Source organism: Hyperolius riggenbachi, chromosome 3, assembly GCF_040937935.1.
Source record: "Hyperolius riggenbachi isolate aHypRig1 chromosome 3, aHypRig1.pri, whole genome shotgun sequence".
NCBI lineage: Eukaryota > Metazoa > Chordata > Amphibia > Anura > Hyperoliidae > Hyperolius > Hyperolius riggenbachi.
In genome coordinates this window covers 142,996,568-143,017,731 of record NC_090648.1, presented here as the reverse complement: position 1 = coordinate 143,017,731, position 21,164 = coordinate 142,996,568, and the positions used below count along the sequence as shown (strand labels likewise).

The 21,164-nt window shown below is 46.0% G+C and overlaps 1 protein-coding gene across 1 annotated transcript in view; it reads left to right on the top strand.

The window, feature by feature from the left end:
• The first annotated feature begins 246 nt into the window (after positions 1–246).
• TIPIN (TIMELESS interacting protein) overlaps positions 247–21,164 on the top strand; it is a 38,750-nt gene continuing 17,832 nt past the window's right edge. Inside the window, exons 1-2 of the mRNA XM_068272439.1 lie at positions 247–353; positions 19,543–19,692. Of these exons, the coding sequence (XP_068128540.1) occupies positions 19,557–19,692 (136 nt within the window). The 5' untranslated portion in view covers positions 247–353; positions 19,543–19,556. The remainder of the gene's footprint in view (positions 354–19,542; positions 19,693–21,164) is intronic.

Here is a 21,164-nt window from a genome sequence, read left to right as displayed (position 1 = left end):
CTTGATGCGCTGTGCTGATTGAATTTTTTCTCGTCACAAAAAACGCCTTACAGAAGACAACCACATGTCATTTTATATCTGCACATTCTTCATGGCTACCTGGAAAGCTGTTCATACGTTTCCAGCGATTACTTGCCAGTGTCTATACAAGCAAGAACGCGTCTGCTTTTGTTAATGAACATTGAACAATAAAGTTTATTCTGTAGAGCGCTGTCTTGAGAGCGTTGCCTAGCAAAATGTACGGCGTTAGATCAGAACCCCCGCAATGACGTCACAGACCCGGAAGGCGCGCTGTGCTGTGTTTGGCGGCTAGTGCTGGAGTGTTGTTGTGGACGGTTGCACGTGCTGTTTAGGTATGTGACACCGGCGTCTGCACTATCATATGTTTTGTGTCGTTATGTGTCACAGACTTCTGCACTGTGTTGTGCTCCGGCATATTCCCGGGCCTTGATTAATTTGCATGTAGAGTTTGTAGAGACTTCTAATGTGGTGGGAGAAAAGTCTGTAGCCAATCTGTAAACAAAGGAGAACCTGTCTCTGTGAGTGCTGGGCTAAAAATCATGATCACCTTGACAGCAGAAGCATTCTGTAATGCAGTGCCCGATTGTGTTTTCTGGCATTTGTTATGTGTTGTGGGGCATAAAGCAATAGCAACGTTATGGTACTGGCAGGCACTTTACACTGACTGCTATGAAAATAGTACTTGTTACTTTGTGCATCCAAAGTAACTGCAGCAGTATTTTTTTAACTTTTTATTAAAATATATAATATTAATTATTTTTTGCATGAATTTTTGTGTGTGTGGTGTGAAAGGGACTTAAGAATGTAGAAAGGCTGGCGTCAAGGAGGAGAAAGAAAACCTGACAGGTAGCAGCAACATAAAAATAATTGCACTGGAGAAGAGGGTATCTATCAGATAATGACTTCTGTTGGTTGCCAGATGATAGGGGAACCAGAGGTGTGCATTTGTAGAATACTTTGGTTGTACATCATGATTTATCATTATTGTGTACAGAATTTTCTATGGTACAGACATTTTTCATTTTCAGATTACTTTATGGGCTCCCTCAAGGAGCAAACAATCTATTGTCCCTAACAGGGCTGTGGAGTCGGTACAAAAATCATTTGCCTCCTCAGTTTATGAAACCACGTCTCCAACTTTAGGTACCCAAAATTGCTCTGACTCCTTAAAGAGACTCCGTAACAAAAATTGCATCCTGTTTTTTATCATCCTACAAGTTCCAAAAGCTATTCTAATGTGTTCTGGCTAACTGCAGCACTTTCTACTATGACAGTCTCTGTAATAAATCAATGTATCTTTCCCCTGTCAGACTTGTCGCCTGTGTCTGGAAGGCTGCCAAGTTCTTCAGTGTTGTGGTTCTGTGATGAATCTCCCCCCTTCAGGCACCTCTCTGCACACTGCCTGTGTGTTATTTAGATTATGGCAGATTCACTCTTCTCTCTTATCTTTTACAAGCTGGATAAATCGTCCTCTGAGCTGGCTGGGCTTTCACATAGTGAGGAATTACAGACAAGGGCAAAGCTGTTTGCAAGAAGAAAAGAGCAGCCTGAAACTTCAGTTCATGAGAGCAGAGGGGGGAAAAAAACACACAATTATCTCTTGAGATACAAAAGGAAGGGTGTATACAGCCTGCTTGTGTATGGATGTATTTTCTATGTATTTTCTATAACCTACTTCCTGTTTTGGTGGCCATTTTGTTTGTTTATAAACAAACTTTTTAAAACTGTTTTTAACCACTTTTAATGCGGCGAGGAGCGGCGAAATTGTGACAGAGGGTAATAGGAGATGTCCCCTAATGCACTGGTATGTTTACTTTTGTGCGATTTTAACAATACAGATTCTCTTTAAAGTGGACCCAAATTAAAAATACAAGATTTCAGAAATAAAATGTATTTTCTAAATTATAATAATAAATAGCAGCCTTTTTTCAGCTGCATGATGACAAATTATAAAATATTTTACATGTATTGGAGAAACCCTTCCCTTCCTTTCAAATTGCCGGGACAGAATCCGGCAAAATGCTGGAGTAGGTGGTGTCCGGCAAAGGAGGAATTGCTAATGGCTGCCACCTGTATAACCCTAGATATGCAAACAAAGAGAAGGGTGAAAAGCATGCACTGAACTGCTCATAGGCTTGAAGGAGTGTTTATTTATCTTTGTATGTGTCAGAGTGGTGCAACTAAATATTTTGAATTAAAAAAAATGTTTGGTTTGAGTCCGCTTTAAAGAGAACCCAAGGAGGTTTGATAAATCCTACTAGGACACAGAGGAACATTCTGTATACAATGAGCAGCCTCTGTGTCCTTACAGTGCTTCTCCAGCTCCCCCCGGGCTCTGCTGTCCCCCATTAAAAGACTGGCGAAACGCAGATTGTCGCCAATGTTATTTACCTCTGCCCTGTCATTTAGCGCGACTCTTCGCCTCCGCTTCCGATTAGTGGAATCTTAGAGGCGGGGAGGCTAAGGACACAGGTGGGTAGCCGTGCTATACAGGAGGCGGGGGAGCGGTGGTGAATGACAGGGCAAAGGTAAATAACAGACTAGTGACAATCTGCATGTCGCTAGCCTGGTGTTTTTTTTTTTTTCATGGGTGACAGTAGAGCCTGGGGCGGGGGGGTGGAGGAACACTGTAAGGACACAGAGGCTGCTCATTGTATACAGAATGTGCCTCTGTCCTAACAGGATTTATCAAACCCACCTCAGGTTCTCTTTAAGGTTCCCATACATCTAGCGATTATGGGCAGATTTGACCAAGAGGCAATCTAATCTGATTAGAGAGATGTGTCGGCTGCCCATGCACTGCAGGACGATTCCATGCTGAAATTGAGCAGGAATCACCCTTGTGACACCACCTTGCCGGCCTGACGCTGTACGCCCTAATATTCAATGTGCCCCCTGGTGCCCAGTGCACTCTTTACATCACCTGTCCCCGGCCTCTGCTTGCTCCAGGCTTCCTCCGCTTTCCATAGAAGCGCTCCCCACGTGGTTGCCTTGTAATGGCGTGTGCGTGATGCTACATTTCACACACGTGCCCACGTTACTAGGAAACCATGTGGCGCGCATGTATGGACCCCAGAGGACAGGTAATGTGTAGAGGGCACTGGTGGGGGGGGCACATTAACCCTCCAGGCGGTTTATGAAAATCTTTTTTTTTTTTTTTTTTTTTTTTTCATGTAGCGAGACCTGGTCTCGCTACATGATAGCCGCTGCTCAGCGGCATCCCCCCCCAGCCCCTCCGATCGCCTCCGGAGATCAGGAGATCTCGTTCAAAGAACAGGATCTCCTGGGGTGCTTCCCCCGTCACCATGGCGACGGGCAGGATGACGTCACCGACGTCAAAGGGAACTCTGATCCACAGCGCTTCCTGGCACTGATTGGCCAGGCAGCGCACAGGGTCGGGGGGGGGGGGGGGGGGGGCGGCTGCGGCGCGACGGTTAGCGGCGGCGATCGGATTGCATACGCAGCTAGCAAAATTATGCAAATCGGCCCAGGGGGGCCTGAGCGGTGCCTTCTGGCGGCATAGCCCGAGCTCAGCTCGGGCTTACCACCAGGAAGGTTAAAACATTAGGGCGGACAGCGTCAGGGGATTCTTTGCAACTCCCTATATCACTCGCTGTTACAGCCGTGCACTCCATCGCGTAAGTCTGCCCTAAATCTTGCAGCATGTCCAGCCGATTAATGCGACCAATTTTGGCCCGAAATTGGTCGCATTGTGGCACAGATTTTCATCTGTTTTCAATTATAATAGGCGGCCAAGTTGCCTGATGTATGGCCAACTAATATTTACCAGGGCTTTGGAGTTGGTGCACAAATCATCTGACTCCTCAGTTTATGAAACCTCTGACTCCAGGTACCCAAAATTGCTCTGACTTCTCGACTCCTACTCTACAGCCCTGGTCACTACCACTGTTTGGTGCTAGTTTAGGGGTAAACCAATTACCGTAATATACTAGTGTTTTGTTTTTTATATGGGGCATTATTGGAATGCCCAGGAAAAACGCATGAAACCCACATAAACTTAAAGGGTACCTGAGGCGTAAAAAATTAAATAAAATGGAATACTTACAATAGCACAGAGTTGCTCATGCACAGCTTTTTCTTCTGCATAAATGGCCTTGTGCTACTGTGCTGGTGCAAGCCGTACTTGCGCCTGGGCTATGGCGACTGCACTCTTGGGGGCCTTTTCCACTACACAGCATTTTGAAATCTGATTCTGATTACTAACGGTTTGCAAAATGCAGGGTACAGAAAAAACGAATAGAAATGGCAGCGGCCATTTCCATTAGTGCGATCCAATTGTGTTGCGATTTTGTCCAGATGGCAATCGTTGTCCTGCAGCATTTTGAATGCGATTGAGCTCCTAATACTGAGTATAGTAGCTCAACTGCATAAGTGGAAATTGGTTTAAAACGCGATTGTGATCGTTTTTCATATAGGAAACGTTCTTACAAGGATGGGGGCAGGACCGCAAAGAATGAGAGTCCCAGCGGGCAGCAGTGGGGTGGTGGAGGGATATGGAGGCTGACATGTTTATTTAGTTTTAAATAATGCAGATTGTCTGGCTGTCCTGCTGATTCTTTGCCTCTAAAGGTGGCCATACACTGGTCGATGTGCCATTAGATCGACCAGCTGACAGATCCCTATCTGATCGAATCTGATCAGATAGGGATCGTATGGCTGCCTTTACTGCAAACAGATTGTGAATCGATTTCAGCCTGAAACCGATCACAATCTGTTCAGCTGCTCCTGCCGCCTGTCCCCCCCCCCGTATACATTACCTGAGGCTGGCTCCCGGGCGTCTTCTCCGCACTGCACCGCACCGCTGTTCTTGCTCCAGCCCGGCGCTTCCTGTGTTACTCCGTGACCAGGAAGTTCAAATAGAGCGCCCTCTATTTCAACTTCCTGGTCACCGGAGTGACACAGGAAGTATAAGCGTACACTGGGACATGCGGAAATGCGGTGCAGCGAGGAGAAGAGGACCCCGGAGCCAGCTTCAGGTAATGTATACATGCTCGGATCGGGCCCGAATCGTACGCCGCAAGCGACGCGCTCCTACCGCCGGGCGATCGAGGGTAATTTCCCGCACGGCGCGATCGACGGACCGATCCGATTTCGGGAGGGAATTGGATCGGCGGGTGCGTTTAGCGCAAGCGATTGGCAGCAGATTCGATCCCAGGATCGGATCTGCTGTCGAAACGGCCGTGAATCGAGCCAGTGGGATCGAATCTGCTGCCAATCGCTTGCGCTAAACGCACCCGCCGATCCGATTCCCTCCCGAAATCGGATCGGTCCGTCGATCGCGCCGTGCGGGAAATTACCCTCGATCGCCCGGCGGTAGGAGCGCGTCGCTTGCGGCGTACGATTCGGGCCCGATCCGAGCATGTATACATTACCTGAAGCTGGCTCCGGGGTCCTCTTCTCCTCGCTGCACCGCATTTCCGCATGTCCCAGTGTACGCTTATACTTCCTGTGTCACTCCGGTGACCAGGAAGTTGAAATAGAGGGCGCTCTATTTGAACTTCCTGGTCACGGAGTAACACAGGAAGCGCCGGGATGGAGCAAGAACAGCGGTGTGGTGCAGTGCGGAGAAGACGCCCGGGAGCCAGCCTCAGGTAATGTATACGGGGGGGGGGGGGGGGACAGGCGGCAGGAGCAGCTGAACAGATTGTGATCGGTTTCAGGCTGAAATCGATTCACAATCTGTTTGCAGTAAAGGCAGCCATACGATCCCTATCTGATCAGATTCGATCAGATAGGGATCTGTCAGCTGGTCGATCTAATGGCACATCGACCAGTGTATGGCCACCTTAATGCTGGGAATACACCATACAATTTTCTGTTAGATTTACCTGCCAGGTAGATAAAGTTCAACATGTTGGAAAAGTTACCATCTATCTGCCGAGCAATTAGGCATTGTTCTACTCAGCAGGACATAAACAGAAGACAATGCACCAGAGATAATGACCAGTCTCTACAGAAAATAATCTAATTATGCATTCTAACAGAAAATCTAACAGAAAATTGTATGCTGTATTCCCAGCATAATACTTTCAGCCATAGACTATGAACAAGCAGGTAGATCTGGTGTTTCTGACATTGTCAGAACTAACAAGATTAGCGGCATGCTTGTTTCTGGTGTAATTCAGACACTACTGCAACCAAATAGATCTGTAGGGCTACCAGCCCAGGCAACTAGTATTGTTTAAAAGGAAATAAGTATTGCATCCTCCTTATCACTATCTCCTTGGTTCACTTTAATTTAGATTTTTTTCCTGGCCAACATTATAACCTTGGACCCTAATTCAGCTAGTTCTAAATATCAATCTGCCGTATAAAAACATAATACATTTGCAATTACAGGGACTCTCCGACTTATGAACACCTGATATGTACGACGACCCGCCGATTCCTTAGTATTGACGTTCTCTGTGCACGTCCCCCCTGTGCACCCCTGAAGCTCCATCTATAATGTTAAGTGTAGCCAGAGCAGTCCAGCACTGTGTGTCCATTCTCTCCACTCTTCTCCCTCCAGCACCCAGCATCTGGGAGAGATGAGCAGAGAGTATGAATGCACAGTGCTGGACTAGGCCACCAGGTACTAAAGTTGGAACAGGGGGATGGAAGGTGGCACTGCTGGACAAAAGAAGAAACTGGGGTAGTGTTCTCCGAAGGCTCTTTTAACCGGGTGCTCCACCCGGCTAGTTTTGGTGAGCACCCGGCTCTCATCAGCTCACCTCCTCCTCTACTGTAAGCAGATTTGTGCAGAGAAGCACCGGCCCTGCATTATCTCAACTCGCCCCACCTGGCTACTTTTTCTTGACACCCGGTTGGAAAAAAATTCTAGGGACAACACTGAGGTGTATGGCACAGGGGGACGGGATGCACAGAGGGGGACACTGGAAGCATAGGTGAACAGAGGGGGGACACTGGAGGAACAGAGGGGGGACACTGGAGGAACAGAGGGGGGACACTGGAGGAACAGAGGGGGGACACTGGAGGAACAGAGGGGATACTAGAGGCAAGGAGGTGCACAGGGGGCAGAGGTGTATCAGAATGGACACAGTGGAGGCGCAGGGGGCAGAGGTGTATCAGAGGGACACAGTGGAGGCGCAGAGGGCAGAGATGTATCAGAGGGACACAGTGGAGGCGCAGAGGGCAGAGGTGTATCAGAGGGACACAGTGGAGGCGCAGAGGGCAGAGATGTATCAGAGGGACACAGTGGAAACAGGAGGCACAGGGAACAGTAGTGACAGAAGGGGACACTGGAGTGGAGGCAACGGTAACCATTTTAAATACAATTGTGTCTAAACAGTGGTTGACATGTAGTATATTTATTTGAGGAGGATCTGTGCTGAAAATAACATAAAATGGCTTTTTTTGTTTTGTTTTAACCATATTAATTTATAAATCCTTTTATCATGGTTGGTCCATTGTAAAATCTTTCCTCAAATCGATTTACATTATACAATTTATCACTGGTGGTGACATCTTAGTCCTTCAGGTAATATCTGTGGAATGCTTGTTTTTAAGAGTTCTATGCACTGAGGGAGACATTGCTTGCTTGGTAGTCGGAAACAGCCGTTATATCCTACAATGCAGCGAGGTTCACAGACAGCAAACTCTCCGGGCCATGACATCACACTGTGGGAGGGGTTTCACTGCAGTATCAGGCATGCAGATGTCCCTGATGATCTATTTGAGAAAATGTTAAAGTGACTCTGTAACAAAAATTACGTTTTTTCTACCATCCTACAAGTTCCTAAACCTATTCTAATCTGTTCTGGCTCACTGCAGCACTTTGTACTATAACGGTCTCTGTAATAAATCAATGTATCTTTCCCCTGTCAGACTTGTCGGCCTGTGTCTGGAAGGCTGCCAACTCTTCCGTGCTGGTCTGTTCCTCTAAGCACACTCCAGTGTGTGTTTTATTTACATAAGCCAGCAGCGTCTCTGCTATCTTATCAGTGATAGAAGAGAGCTGGATAAAAATCCTCCTCTGTTAGGCTGTGAAAGTAATTCATGAAATGCAGAAAGACCGTGGCATACCGAGCAGAATGATAGGAGGGCTGCTGGAGTGCAGAGAGAGTGGATGCCCACACTGGTATGAGTTGAGTTACGCAATGCTGTTCTGCTGTGTGGATGAAGGGATGAAGAACGGCAGTGTGGCTTCTAGGAGAGTGGGCCCGACGAGGGAGGATTCATGTGCTGCCATTGTTTATACACACTCACTAACCTACTCTTTCTACAAATACGCAGCTACTGTCCTTCCTCTCTTGCCTTGAGTCTGCCGCTCCCACAATCCCCTCAGTAATCTTCTGCAGAACTATAGGGCAGTGTTCTCCCCAGAGCCTATTACCCGGGCGGAGCGCCCACCTGGGTCTCTGTTCCCGCCCGGCTGATTTGATTAGCCTCCGAGTCTAAAGCAGAGACACTTTCCTCTGCTCGTAGTTTTAATTCAGGCAGCGCTGAGTGCAGAGACACATCTCCGCCCTCCTCCTCAGCTTCTCCTTCCTATCCGCAGCGAGGGGCGGGGGAAGCTCCTAGCACAGATGAGTCAGACCTCGGGAACTTTGCTGGAGCCGACCATAGAATAGAGTGTACGGCTCTATTGCTATTCCTTTTGGTGGTCACCCGATCTTTCCCAGCAGTGGACACAGAAGCTCTCCTCCTCCTCTATCTGTGCAGCAGATACAAAGCCCCTTCCCAGCTCCTTCCATTCACAGGAATGTCGGAATACTCAGATAAGTGTGGCTCATTAACATATCACCACGCTGGTCATTCAGTGTGAAGAGAGATCTGAGTGGTTTACAGGGCTGTAATATGAACCTAGTGCAGCATTCACTCTGTCCCCTGTGTCCTTGCACTTCATGCCAGACTGACATCTTTTGTGTCAGTGATTGTAAAATCACTGTGATATCCAGTTTTTAGTATGGGCAAATATGAATGGCAAAAAGTTCAGTTCAGCCTGTCTTATCTCAGCAGTTACAGTAGTTTAGGTGGAAAAAAAGCCATAAGTCCATTAAGTTCAGCCAGAATACTTGTATGTCTCATATCGCTGTGCTTTGAACTAGCATGTTTTTTGCAAAGTCTCTTCTGGAATCCTCACCACTCTGTTGCCTGCCTGTGTGATCAGCTAACAAAAAAAAGTTCCCCTGGGGGGTACTCACCTCAGTAGGTGGGGGAAGCCTCAGGGTCCCAATGAGGCTTCCCCCTCCCTTGTAGCTACAGGCAGTCCAGCGCTGGATCCCCTGAAGTGTCCCGGAATCCTCCCTCGACAAGCATTGATTTACCTTTCCTACCTCCAGCGGAGGCGCTGTTGCGGTTCTCCGCACAAAGATAGGCAAAAATAGCCAATCTCTGTCAGGTCCGCTCTACTGCGCAGGAGACTTGCGCCTGCGCAGTAGAGCGGCCCGACAGCGATTGGCTATTTCCGCCTATCTCCGAGCGGAGAGCCGATACTGCGCCTGCGCTGGAGCCGGGAAGGTAAATATTCACATCCTCGCTGTTAGGGGAGTGTTATCGCCACTGCCGTGGGACAGAGGAGGATGGGGGAAGCCTCAATAGGATCCGGAGGCTTCCCTCACCCGAGGCGAGTACCCCCCAGGGGAGGTTTTTTTTCCATTACAGGTTTTCTTTAACCTCCTTGCCGGTCTAAAAAATCCGGCAAGGAGGCAGCGCCGCACTTTCTTTTTTTTTTTTTTTTTTTTAAATCATGTAGCGAGCCAAGGGCTCGCTACATGATAGCCGCTGAGCGGCGGCATCCCCCTACCTACTCCGATCGCCTTCGGCGATCAGAGTATGCAAGAAATCCCGTTGAGAACGGGATTTCTTGCAGGGCTTCCCCGGTCGCCATGGCGACCGGGCGGGATGACGTCACCGACGTCATGGACGTCGTGACGTCAGAGGGAACCCCGATCCGCCCCTTAGCGCTGCCTGGCACTGATTGGCCAGGCTGCGCAGGGGGCGGGGGCGGCTCGGCGCGGCGGGTAGCGGCGAATCGGCGGCGATCGCAAGTTACAAGCAGCTAGCAAAGTGCTAGCTGCTTGTAACAAAAAAAAAATTATGCAAATCGGCCCAGCGGGGCCTGAGAAATCCTCCTGCGCAGGTTACCCCGAACTGTGTTCGGGATAACCGGCAAGGAGGTTAAGTCAGCACTCCGCTGCTCCTAGTGTATGTCCAGCAGCAGGAGTCACAATACATTGCATGCAGAGAGTGTTGAATGTCAGGTCATATATGTGATGATGGGGCTATGGCACTAAGGCCCCATTCACACTAAGATACTTTTCCAGGAATTTACAGAGCTTTGCTGAATGCCAGCGAACAGAGCAGCACTATGACAAAGTTTCCCTCAGGAAGCATTCACACTATAATTGTGATGTATGTAAAATCAAATGCACTGCATACAGCATTTTGGGATCGTTTGCAATGCGATTTTTGTTTCTTGAACAAGTTACCTTGCTCCCCCCACCAGCACCCAGCATTATGCCAACCTCTCCCCACCCAGCGTGATCCACTCCCACCCCACCCAGTGTGACCCTCCCTCTCCGTTCAGCGTTTCCTTACTTTCTCACCCAGCAGCACCCAGCGTGACCTTACTTCCCCACCCGGCTACTTTTTCATGCCACCCGGCTGGAAAATATTTCTGGGGAGAACACTGTAGGGTGTGGTGAATGCTAGCTTGGACTTCTTGACCATCAGCCCCTGGCCTGCAGCACTGCACAGCTCATATCACAGAGATAGAGCATGTGCAGAGGTGGAGTTATACCAGACAGTGGGTGGAGTTATAGCTTCTAGGGGGAATTATGGTGTACTGGAGCAGAGTTACAGCAGCTACAACAAGCCCCAGATTCTATGGGCCCCATATGGCAGTATCTATTGTAGCGCCCTGAAGGCGGCCCTCGGTGTGGCTACAATATATAGAACAGTTGCCGCTTCCACCTTGCTGTTGACGTTACTCTAGGGGACCATGGAACATTTTATTTCATTGCAAAAATATAAACTTTTTAAAGAGGCACTGTAGTGACAGAGATTGTGGGATTTTCCTAGTCTCAGTGTCAGAAGCACTTCCAATATCTATATATTGAATGCAGCACCACTCTTAGTGATGTCACAGCTCGAGCTGTTTAACTATAAAGGAGGCTCCCCTTTTTGATTGGCTATTTACAATTGGCACTGTTGTTGGCCTGAGGAAGCGGGCTTAGACCAGTGAAACGTGTTGCCTGTGCTAAATAAATATTTATTTGTTCATACAAAGATCTCGTCTTTGAGGTAAGCCACTTATTATTATTATTATTATTATTATTATTATTATTATTATTGTTGTTGTTATTTATTTATTTTTTATTTTTTTATTGTATCTTGTTTTTAATCCAATTTTATCCAATTTATCTTTACCCGAATTGTGCTTTATGTACCCCCCAACATACCCGGTTGGAGGGGTCTAGACATGGTTTAAACCATAGCGATAATCTGTCACTTTTACCAAGGAGAGCGACCACACCCAGGTCCAGCTGGACTACCCCAAGTGGGGTCGGGTTTGTTGTCTCCACCTGCTTCCTGTGAGTAGTACAATTACCTTACTTGTTGATATCCCGTATATGAAAACATATCTTGCTATTGGGCTCCCGTTTTTCTGTCTCCTGTGTCTATTTCTCTAGGGTACTGAGACACCCCTACTACTCTACATAGCTATAAAGGAATTCTTCTCACATGCCCCCAAGAACATTCTAGGAGACTAGGTTTATTTTGTACTGGTTTTGGAGCTCTCAGTAAACAAAACAGAGATCACCTGACAGGACTAAGGATGTTGATAAATTTCAGAATGTAAATTGGGGGAAAGGAAAGATTTTACAATGGGCAAACACTGGCTATGTAATTTATAAATGAATTTTGTTAAAAAAAAAAAAAAAAAAAAAAAAAAAAAACTACCGGTATTTTATTCATTGCGTTATTTTCACTGCTAATAAATACATTCAGAGCCCCCTCACTTCGGACTGTAATACTTATTGTATTTATGGTCTTGCTAATGGTGAGGTTTTTTTTCAAGAATATAAAATACTTTGTCCTTGGTAAATGTGGCACGTAAGTTCTACAGTTACAGCACCTCAGTTTCCTGATTTGCTCACCAAGCATCAGTTAGACTGTAATGCATTGACAGGTGTCAGCATGTGTCCATGGATTATAACACAGAGCATAGCTGCTTGCACAGAAGGTGATTGGGAGAGCTATGTAACAAAGCAGTCTGAAGTCGTCCTATATTTTGTGTGGCTGATAGACCGTGACAGCTCCGTCACATGTCTGAAATGCTCATCTAAATAACAGTTCTGCAAGCTTTAATGATTCTGTTATCACGCAGCCTGGACTGACCTAGATTCACTTCTGTATGATTCTCCCTGCGGAGTTCGCAGCATTACTCCTGAAAGGCTACTCTCTTTGGTTGTAGCGGGATGCCAGGTGTACATTAAAGGGAACCTAAACTGAGAGGGATATGGATGTTTCCTTTTAAACAATACCAGTTGCCTGGCATTCCTGCTGATCTTTGGCCGCAGTAGTGGCTGAATCACACACCTGAAACAAGCATGCAGCTAATCCAGTCTGACTTCAGTCAGAGCACCTGATCTGCATGCTTGTTCAGGGGCTGCGGCTTCAAGTATTAAGGTGGCCACCATACAATTTTTTAAATCTGTTCAATTTAAGCATTGCAATACATTTTTCTGACTGATTGTAACATTTCAAAAATATGACCAATGTACCACACACCTATGTAAAATTTTTCACAAATCGTCATAAACATGATTGGAAACTCTGACAAAATTGCTAGGGTGTGTATATTAATAAATTGACAATCTAACACACCATACAATCTTTAGAAATATTGAAGAAAAATATCTGGCATTCCGTATCGATAAAAATCGAAGAAAGCGGGAAATCCGATCGGATTTTTTAATTGGATCATTTTATTGTATGGTGTGTGGCCACCTTTAGAGACACAGGATCAGCAGGAGAGTCAGGCAACTGGTATTATTTTAAAGAGAATCTGTATTGTTAAAATCGCACAAAAGTAAACATACCAGTGCGTTAGGGGACATCTCCTATTACCCTCTGTCACAATTTTGCCGCTCCTCGCCGCATTAAAAGTGGTTAAAACAGTTTTAAAAAGTTTGTTTATAAACAAACAAAATGGCCACCAAAACAGGAAGTAGGTTGATGTACAGTATGTCCACACATAGAAAATACATTCATACACAAGCAGGCTGTATACACCCTTCCTTTTGAATCTCAAGAGATCATTTGTGTGTGTCTTTCCCCCTGCAGCTATCTTCCACTGAAGTGTCAGGCTGTTTCTTCCTGCAGAGTGCAGACAGCTCTGCCTGTATGTAATTCCTCAGTATGTGAAAGCCCAGCCAGCTCAGAGGAGGATTTATCCAGTTTGTAAAAGATAAGAGAGAAGCTGTCCTAATCTAAATAATACACAGGCAGTGTGCAGAGAGGGGCCTGGAGGGGGGAGATGCATCACAGAACCACAACACTGAAGAACTTGGCAGCCTTCCAGACACAGGCTGACAAGTCTGACAAGAGAGAGATAAGTTGATTTATTACAGAGATGGTGATAGTAGAACGTGCTGCAGTAAGCCAGAACACATTAGAATAGCTTTTGGAACTTGTAGGATGATAAAAAACAGGATGAAATTTTTGTTACGGAGTCTCTTTAAGGCTGGTTTCACAGTGGGACGTTACAGGCGCACGTTAGAGCAGCCTTTAACGCAGCCCACCGCACAGTAATGAAAAATCAATATGGCTGTTCACAGTGCGGACGTTGCGTTACAATGTAACGCTGCGTCACAATACAACGTACTGCATGCAGTACTTTGGACGCGGCTGAGCCGCGTTAAACTGCATGCACATGCTCAGTAATGTTGGGGAGGAGCGGAGAGCGGCCAGGCACATGGCTAATTAATATGCACTGCACGTTATGACGTGCAGTGTTTACTTCCTGGAGCAGCCGCTCTGTGCGGCGATTGGCCGGCGGGACCACGTGATGCCGCATGCGCACAAGAGTGCGCATCACGGCATCACTGACGCCAGAGTGAGCTGCACAACGCGGCTCACTCTGACGTCCAGATCCAGCACCACCAGGCGTTGAGTTAGGGGGACGTTATGCGACCTTAACGCCCCCTCTAACGCAACGTCCTGGTGTGAAATTAGCCTTAAAGGAAAAATCCACATCCTTCTCAGTTTAGGTTCCCTTTTAACCTCCTTGGCGGTAACCCCCAAACGTAGTTTGGGGTAAGCCGCGCAGGAGGTTTTCTCCGGCCCTGCTGGGCCGATTTGTTTAATTTTTTTTTTTTTTTTTTTTTGCTGCACGCAGCTAGCACTTTGCTAGCTGCGTCAGCACACCGATTGCTGCCGCCCCGCGCTTGATCGCCGCTATCCGTCGCGCCGCACGCCCCCCCCCCCCCAGACCCTGTGCGCTGCCTGGCCAATCAGTGCCAGGCAGCGCTGAGGAGTGGTTCGGGACTCCCAATGACGCCCCGACGTCGGCGCTGGGGGAAGCCCTCCAGGAAATCCCGTTCTTTGAACGGGATTTCCTGATCGGAGATCGCCGAAGGCGATCGAAGCGGGCGGTAGCGGCTATCATGTAGCGATCCCTGGGCTCGCTACATGATATATATAAAAAAAACTGCGCTGCCTCCTGGCGGAATTTTTTATACCGCCAGGGGGGTTAAAGAACTACTCCACCAGGTTTATATTTCATTGTCTCTTAATTTGTGTGAATCGTATGCTTTCTCAATGGTGGAAAATACCAGCTTCTAAAAATATTGATTAAAATGGACTTGAACAAAGAACTTCTTCTCTGCTCTAAAAGATAAGCAACAACATAATAACCTTTAAAGAAAAACCTTTCTTTGTTACAGCTGATACAAATCCTGCAATAAGGGCCGGTTCACATGGACACTTGGCAGCGATTACCACTAAGCGTCCAGGACTCGTCGGCTAAACGTTCCCATTCAAGTGAATGGGAGCGTTTGGCATCGCGTCGCATTACCGTCGATTGCGCAAACACAGCGGTCTGATCCTGATTTACCAAGTTGTTCCAGGCGACACTAGAAGCCGCGTGTAGCTTCTATTGTCGATTCACCGCAGCGTCTTTATGTCCGCTTACAGGGACGAAAACTGCCGATTGCAACGGGACACCAACGCTCGCCGTAGAAATCTGGGGGGGGGGGGGGGGGTTCTAGCCAGCAGGGCGCAGGAGGCATGGAGAGCGGTGATCAGGGCACACAGGCATGTCCTGCAGATGGGTACATGCCTATCTGTCCCTTCACCCGCCTCGGGTACGCTCTTTACTGACACAGTTGAGAGATCAAAGTGTATGTGTTTGTAGATGAGGGCAGTTTGTGCTGTTAATGTCTGCCTACAGCAGATGATGACCTGCAGGCTAACGGAGGACTAAGCATGAACAAATTACACAGCGAGTATCGATCATTTCTTGATCTATCTTCTATTTTTTAACTTCACTTTGCAAAATCTTGCAAGTTCAGTTTCTGTAAATTACCCACTTGTGCACTACTGCGGGCCTGGCCGGGAGGGCTCTGTGCTTTTTTGTTTTTTTGTTTGTTTCATAATTAGCAAACAAAATTGAACACAGGTGATGCATTGGTCAGGTTTTTTTTTTTTGTTTCAAATATTGTGATCAATCTAATAAAAATTGATTGGGATTCTCAAGTTGACAAAATGGTATTGTTTGTGTGGCCACCTGAAGACTCCATGGAAATTGTTCAGAGATGGCCGCAGAGAGCTCGCGTCTAAAAATGTAAGACAATTCTGAAGTATGAACAAAATGTAAATTGACTGAATAAACGGGGCTGTCTTTTAGCATACTGTAAGTCCATGCTGTTTTTGAGTTGGAGAGAGCAGGGAAGTGAAGCTTGTGCTACGTACACACTGGAGATAAAATTATTTGGACAAGGCAAGATCACAGACCAAATTTACCCCCGTCTATGTAGTTTGAGAGCATGCTGTACACAGTCTATTCTATTAAGCGGACAATCATCTGCAGATTTGAAGATCTATCCTGGTGGATCTGATCTGCAGATGATTGTCTGTTAACCACTTAAGCCCTCAGTCGTGTTTCACTTTATGCATCCAAGCAATTTTCACCTCCCATTCATTCGCCTATAAGTTTAACACTCCTTATCACAATGAACTGATCTGTATCTTGTTTTTTCTGCCACCAATTAGGCTTTCTTTGGGTGGTACATTTTGCTAAGAGCTACTTTACTGTAAATGCTTTTTGACAGAAAGAATAAGAAAAAAACGGGAAAAAAATCATTATTTCTTAGTTTTCTGCCATTACAGTTTTAAAATAATACATACCTCCATAATTAAAACCTACGTATTCTATTTGCCTAATAGTCCTGGGTATTACACCGTTTAAATTATGTCCCTATCACAATGTATGGCGACAATATTTTATTTGGAAATAAGGGCTAGTGCACACCGAGCGGCTTTTTCAGCATTTCTGCAGCCGCTTGCGGCTGCGGATACGCTTGGTCAATGTATCTCGATGGGGTGGTTCACACCAGAGCGGGAGGCGTTTTGCAGAAACGCATACTCCCGGGGTGAGGCATTTTTTGGATTGTGGATGCGTTTCTGCCTCAATGTTAAAGAGACACTGAAGCGAAAAAAAATATATGATATAATGAATTGGTTGTGTACTATGAATAATTACTAGAAGATTAGCAGCAAAGAAAATATTCTCATATTTTTATTTTCAGGTATATAGTGTTTTTTCTAACATTGCATCATTCTCTAATATGTGCAGATTACACAACACTCAGCATTCAAAATGATTCTTTCAGAGCAGTCTGTGAAGTAATGAACTCTCCTCTGCCAGAGGAAAAGTAAATATTTAACTAACAGTTGAGATAATAAAAGTCAGAAAACAGCCCTCTCCAGGACTTTTGAAAGTCGTAGAGATAATGGCTTTTTTGTATAGAGATAACAACTGGAGTTTCTTAACTCTTCCTGTACTGGAAACAATTAGACTGATGTATCTGATCTTAATGTTTTATTTCTTAGCTGTACTACACATACAAATCATAATATCATAGTTTTTTTTTCGCTTCAGTGTCTCTTTAAGTATAGGAAAAACGCAAACCGCTCTGAAAAACGGCAGTTCAGAGCGGTTTTGCAGGCGTTTTTGTTACAGAAGCTGTTCAGTAACAGCTTTACTGTAACAATATCAGAAATCTACTACACCAAAAACGCTTCACAAAACCGCAAAATGCTAGCTGAAACGCTACAGAAAAATAACAAAAAGCGTTTCAAAATCTGCCAGCATTTTGCGGATCTGCTAGCGGGTTTTGGTGTGCACCAGGCCTAAAAGTGCAATTGTCCATTTTGCATCCATCACTATTTACAAGCTTATAATAAAAAACTTATAAATATTTCATTTTTACATGGATATTTAAAAAGTTTAGACCCTTAGGTAAATAGTAATTTTTTATTAATATAAATATGTGGTTGTTTTTTAATGTAGATGTAGTTTTACTATTTGGCCACAAGATGGCAACAATGAGTTTGTTTACATTACGTCACTCTAAGCGTAACATGTACGCGTAGAGGGACGTAGGAGACAGAAAGAGTGAGGCTTCCGAGAAGGAAGGGATCAGTAATCGGGCACCATGTCCCGATTCATTGATTCCCTGGCTAACGGGCCGGGAGCACACGTACACGCGTGCAATCGGCCGCGGGAGTGCACATGCGGCTTTTTGGACTTATATTATACCTCCAAAAGGACAAAGTAGTTAAAGTGGATCCGAGATGAACTTTTACTCATTGCATCATTGTGTTCCTTTCCTATTGTTTATAGGGCATTCCTCAAGCCAAATACTTTTTTGTTTTAATACTCTAATTATCTATAAACTAAACAAGCCACGCCCACAGGTTTTCAGAGAGCCAAGGCACTTTCAGACAGTAGCAAGGGCTCGTGGGAGCTCAGTCTGGGTAGGAGGAGGGGGAGGTATTACTAGCCAGAGATTTCAGAGGCAGAGGGGAAAAGGAGGGGGGATTAGGTTTTTTCACAGGCTGAGTGCTCAAGATGCAGATAAGCCTGCCTCTGTGTAATGTTTACAAACAACATGGCTGCTGTCATTGTATCACAAGAAGAAATAATCATATTCTATTAAAGCTGTTTGCAGCTAGATTTGCTGTGTAAACTATCTAAACTTTAGTTAAGATATATAGACAAGTTACTTGTTCTAGTTAGTTTTTCCTCTTGGATCCACTTTAAACAAAGTGTGTATGAGATCTGCAACTATCCTAGATTATGAATGCATTTTGCAGGAACTGATCTGTTGCATGTGTACAGCATCTTTGTGTGCAGCATCTTGCAAAGATTTTTATGTGAAAGGGAGTTCAGCTCAATAGAATATACTGTGTAGAGTGTGGCTCTCATACTACATGGAAGGGGGTAAGATTGGTCTGTAATCTTGCCTTTTTAAGAGACTCTTATCTCAATTGTGTACGTAGCATTAGAGCTGGTACACACTGAAAACTGTGATCTGATTGCAATTTTCTCTATTTGCAAAAAGTGCACTTGGGAGCAATTGTGATGTGATCGGTCAGGTTTTCACAGTGCAGTGGTAGCAGGATTGTGATTACTAGTGGGAAAAGAAGAAAGAAAAAATGGGTTCAATTTTAAAATGGAAGGTTATAAAAATAATCATGTAGCATTGTTTGCTATGTCATTTTCTGGTGCTCCTATTGATTTAAAGCGGAACTGAAAATTAAAAAAACAAAACAGAGTTTCACTTACCTGGGGCTTCTGCCAGCCCCTTGCAGCCGTCCTGTCCCGCGTCGGTCCTCCACGATCCTCCATTCTCCCGCTGCCAGTTGCTAGTTTCGGTTTGGTCGACTTGTAAGTCGATGGGCCACTGCGCCTGTGCAGCTCTGCCACGCATAGCCTTGTTTGCGTTCCGGTCCACAATAGCGGCCTGCGCAGGCCGCTATTGCATATGGGAACGCAAGCAAAGCTACGCGTGGCCCGTCGGCGAAACCGAAACTTGCTGCTGGCAGCGGGGGAATGGAGGATCGTGGAGGACCGACACGGGAGAGGACGGCTGCAAGGGGCTGTCAGAAGCCCCAGGTAAGTGAAACTCTTTGTTTTTGTTTATCTTCAGTTCCGCTTTAACTCGATCAGAAATGCAGGAAAAATGCTGAGTGCATTACTTAAAATTGAATCACACCACTGTGAAAAAGCCACTGCGGATACCATGTTAATTGTGACACCCTTGCAATTGGCAAAGGGCATATACACTTGAATAACCTAATCAAAGCGCATGCAGCGTCAATGGGCGTTTGGTGAATGTAATTGCATTGTGGTGGGGCAGCGGCTTCTGTCTTTGGGTCTTGAAGAAGATTTGTATTTGTTGTGGTTTTTTGTTCGTGTTCATTTCTTCTCTGTTTGGCACAGTCGCATCTGATTCTTTATACGTTATTTATTTTCTTCTTCCCCAGGATCTAATGCAAAGATGATCGATCCTCTGGAAAATGACCTTTTTGATATCCCTGACTATGAACACACAGACGATGAGAATTTCCCACCTCTGCCACCACCGCGCTCTCCCGGTGCTGTAGACGAAGATGGAAACGATTTGGAAAATGGAGGTAATCTTATAAAGTTAATATTGATATATATTTTCCTACTGTAGAGCTTGAGAAAAAAAGTAAACTTGGTTCTGGCCGCTGTTACACTTACAGTGGAGCTTGAAAGTTTGTGAACCCTTTAAAGGATATCTGAGGCAAATAAAATGGTAGAAAAAGAACCTTACATAGTTTCCTGAAGATCTCCAAACTCTCACTGTGGTGTTTGTTCACTCTGAGGGCTGGTGCACACCGAGCGGCTCTTTCAGCGTTTCTGCAGCCGCTTGCGGCTGCGGATATGCTTGGTCAATGTATCTCAGAATCAGAATCTTTATTTCGCCAAGTGCGACCGAGGTCGTACCCGGAATTGGTTGTGGTTCACATGGCAGTGGCAACAATAGCAAGGACAGAGATTGGCATAAGACAATAGCCATAGTGCAAGCAAGACAGGCATAAGACAATAACATATAATACAAGCAAGATAAGCAAGACAAAAAACATATAATACAAGCAAGATAAGCAAGACATGCAGTAACACGCAGTTTTAGACGGTCGATGCAGTCCAATATGTGCCTTGCTCTTTCACGGAAACCTCCGGGTTTGGATATTGTGCCGCTCAGGGATAAGTAACTACGTACCACACCTTAAGTAGAGTTCTACCAAGGAGTGCAGGCTAAAATATGACCTGAAATGCGGCTAGCGTGCCGAAGAGAGGCCGGAATTCAGCAGGAGGGCTGCTTAGGGAAAAAAGGTGTCCCTACGCCTGTTAGTCCTCGGGCGGATGGTCCTGTAACGGCGGCCCGATGGAAGGAGCTTAAAGAAGCGGGCAGCATGGGTGGAATGGGTCCTGGGAGATCCTGCTAGCCCTTGTTTCCATTCTGGTGGTGTACGACGGACGTCTAGCAGGTGGCAGGGGAGAGCCAATGGTCCTTTCCGCTGAGCTGATAACTCTTTGGAGCTTATACTTATCACTGGCGGTTGCTCTTGCATACCACACAATAATGCGGAGGCAGAGGGTAGCTTCAATAGTGTCAGTGTAGAAGCTGGACAGCAGCTCCTGAGGCATACCAAATTTTTTCAGTTGGCGCAGGAAGAATAGTCTCTGCTGAGCCTTCTTCTGGATCTTGGTGGTGTTCTGCGCCCACCTTAGGTCGCTCGTTAGGGTAGTTCCCAGGAACCTAACGCTGGAAACCCTGCACCCTTCAATCTCGTTGATAGAGATTGGTTGTTGTGTGGGGGGGTGTCTCCTAAAGTCCAAGATCAGTTCCACTGTTTTGGCTGCATTAAGGACGAGCTTGTTGACCTCGCACCATCTGCAGATTCTCTCTATCTCGCGGTATCTCAATGGGGTGGTTCACACCAGAGTGGGAGGCGTTTTGCTGAAACGCATACTCCCGGGGTGAGGCATTTTTTGGATTGTGGATGCGTTTCTGCCTCAATGTTAAGTATAGGAAAAACGCAAGCCGCTCTGAAAAACGGCAGTTCAGAGCGGTTTT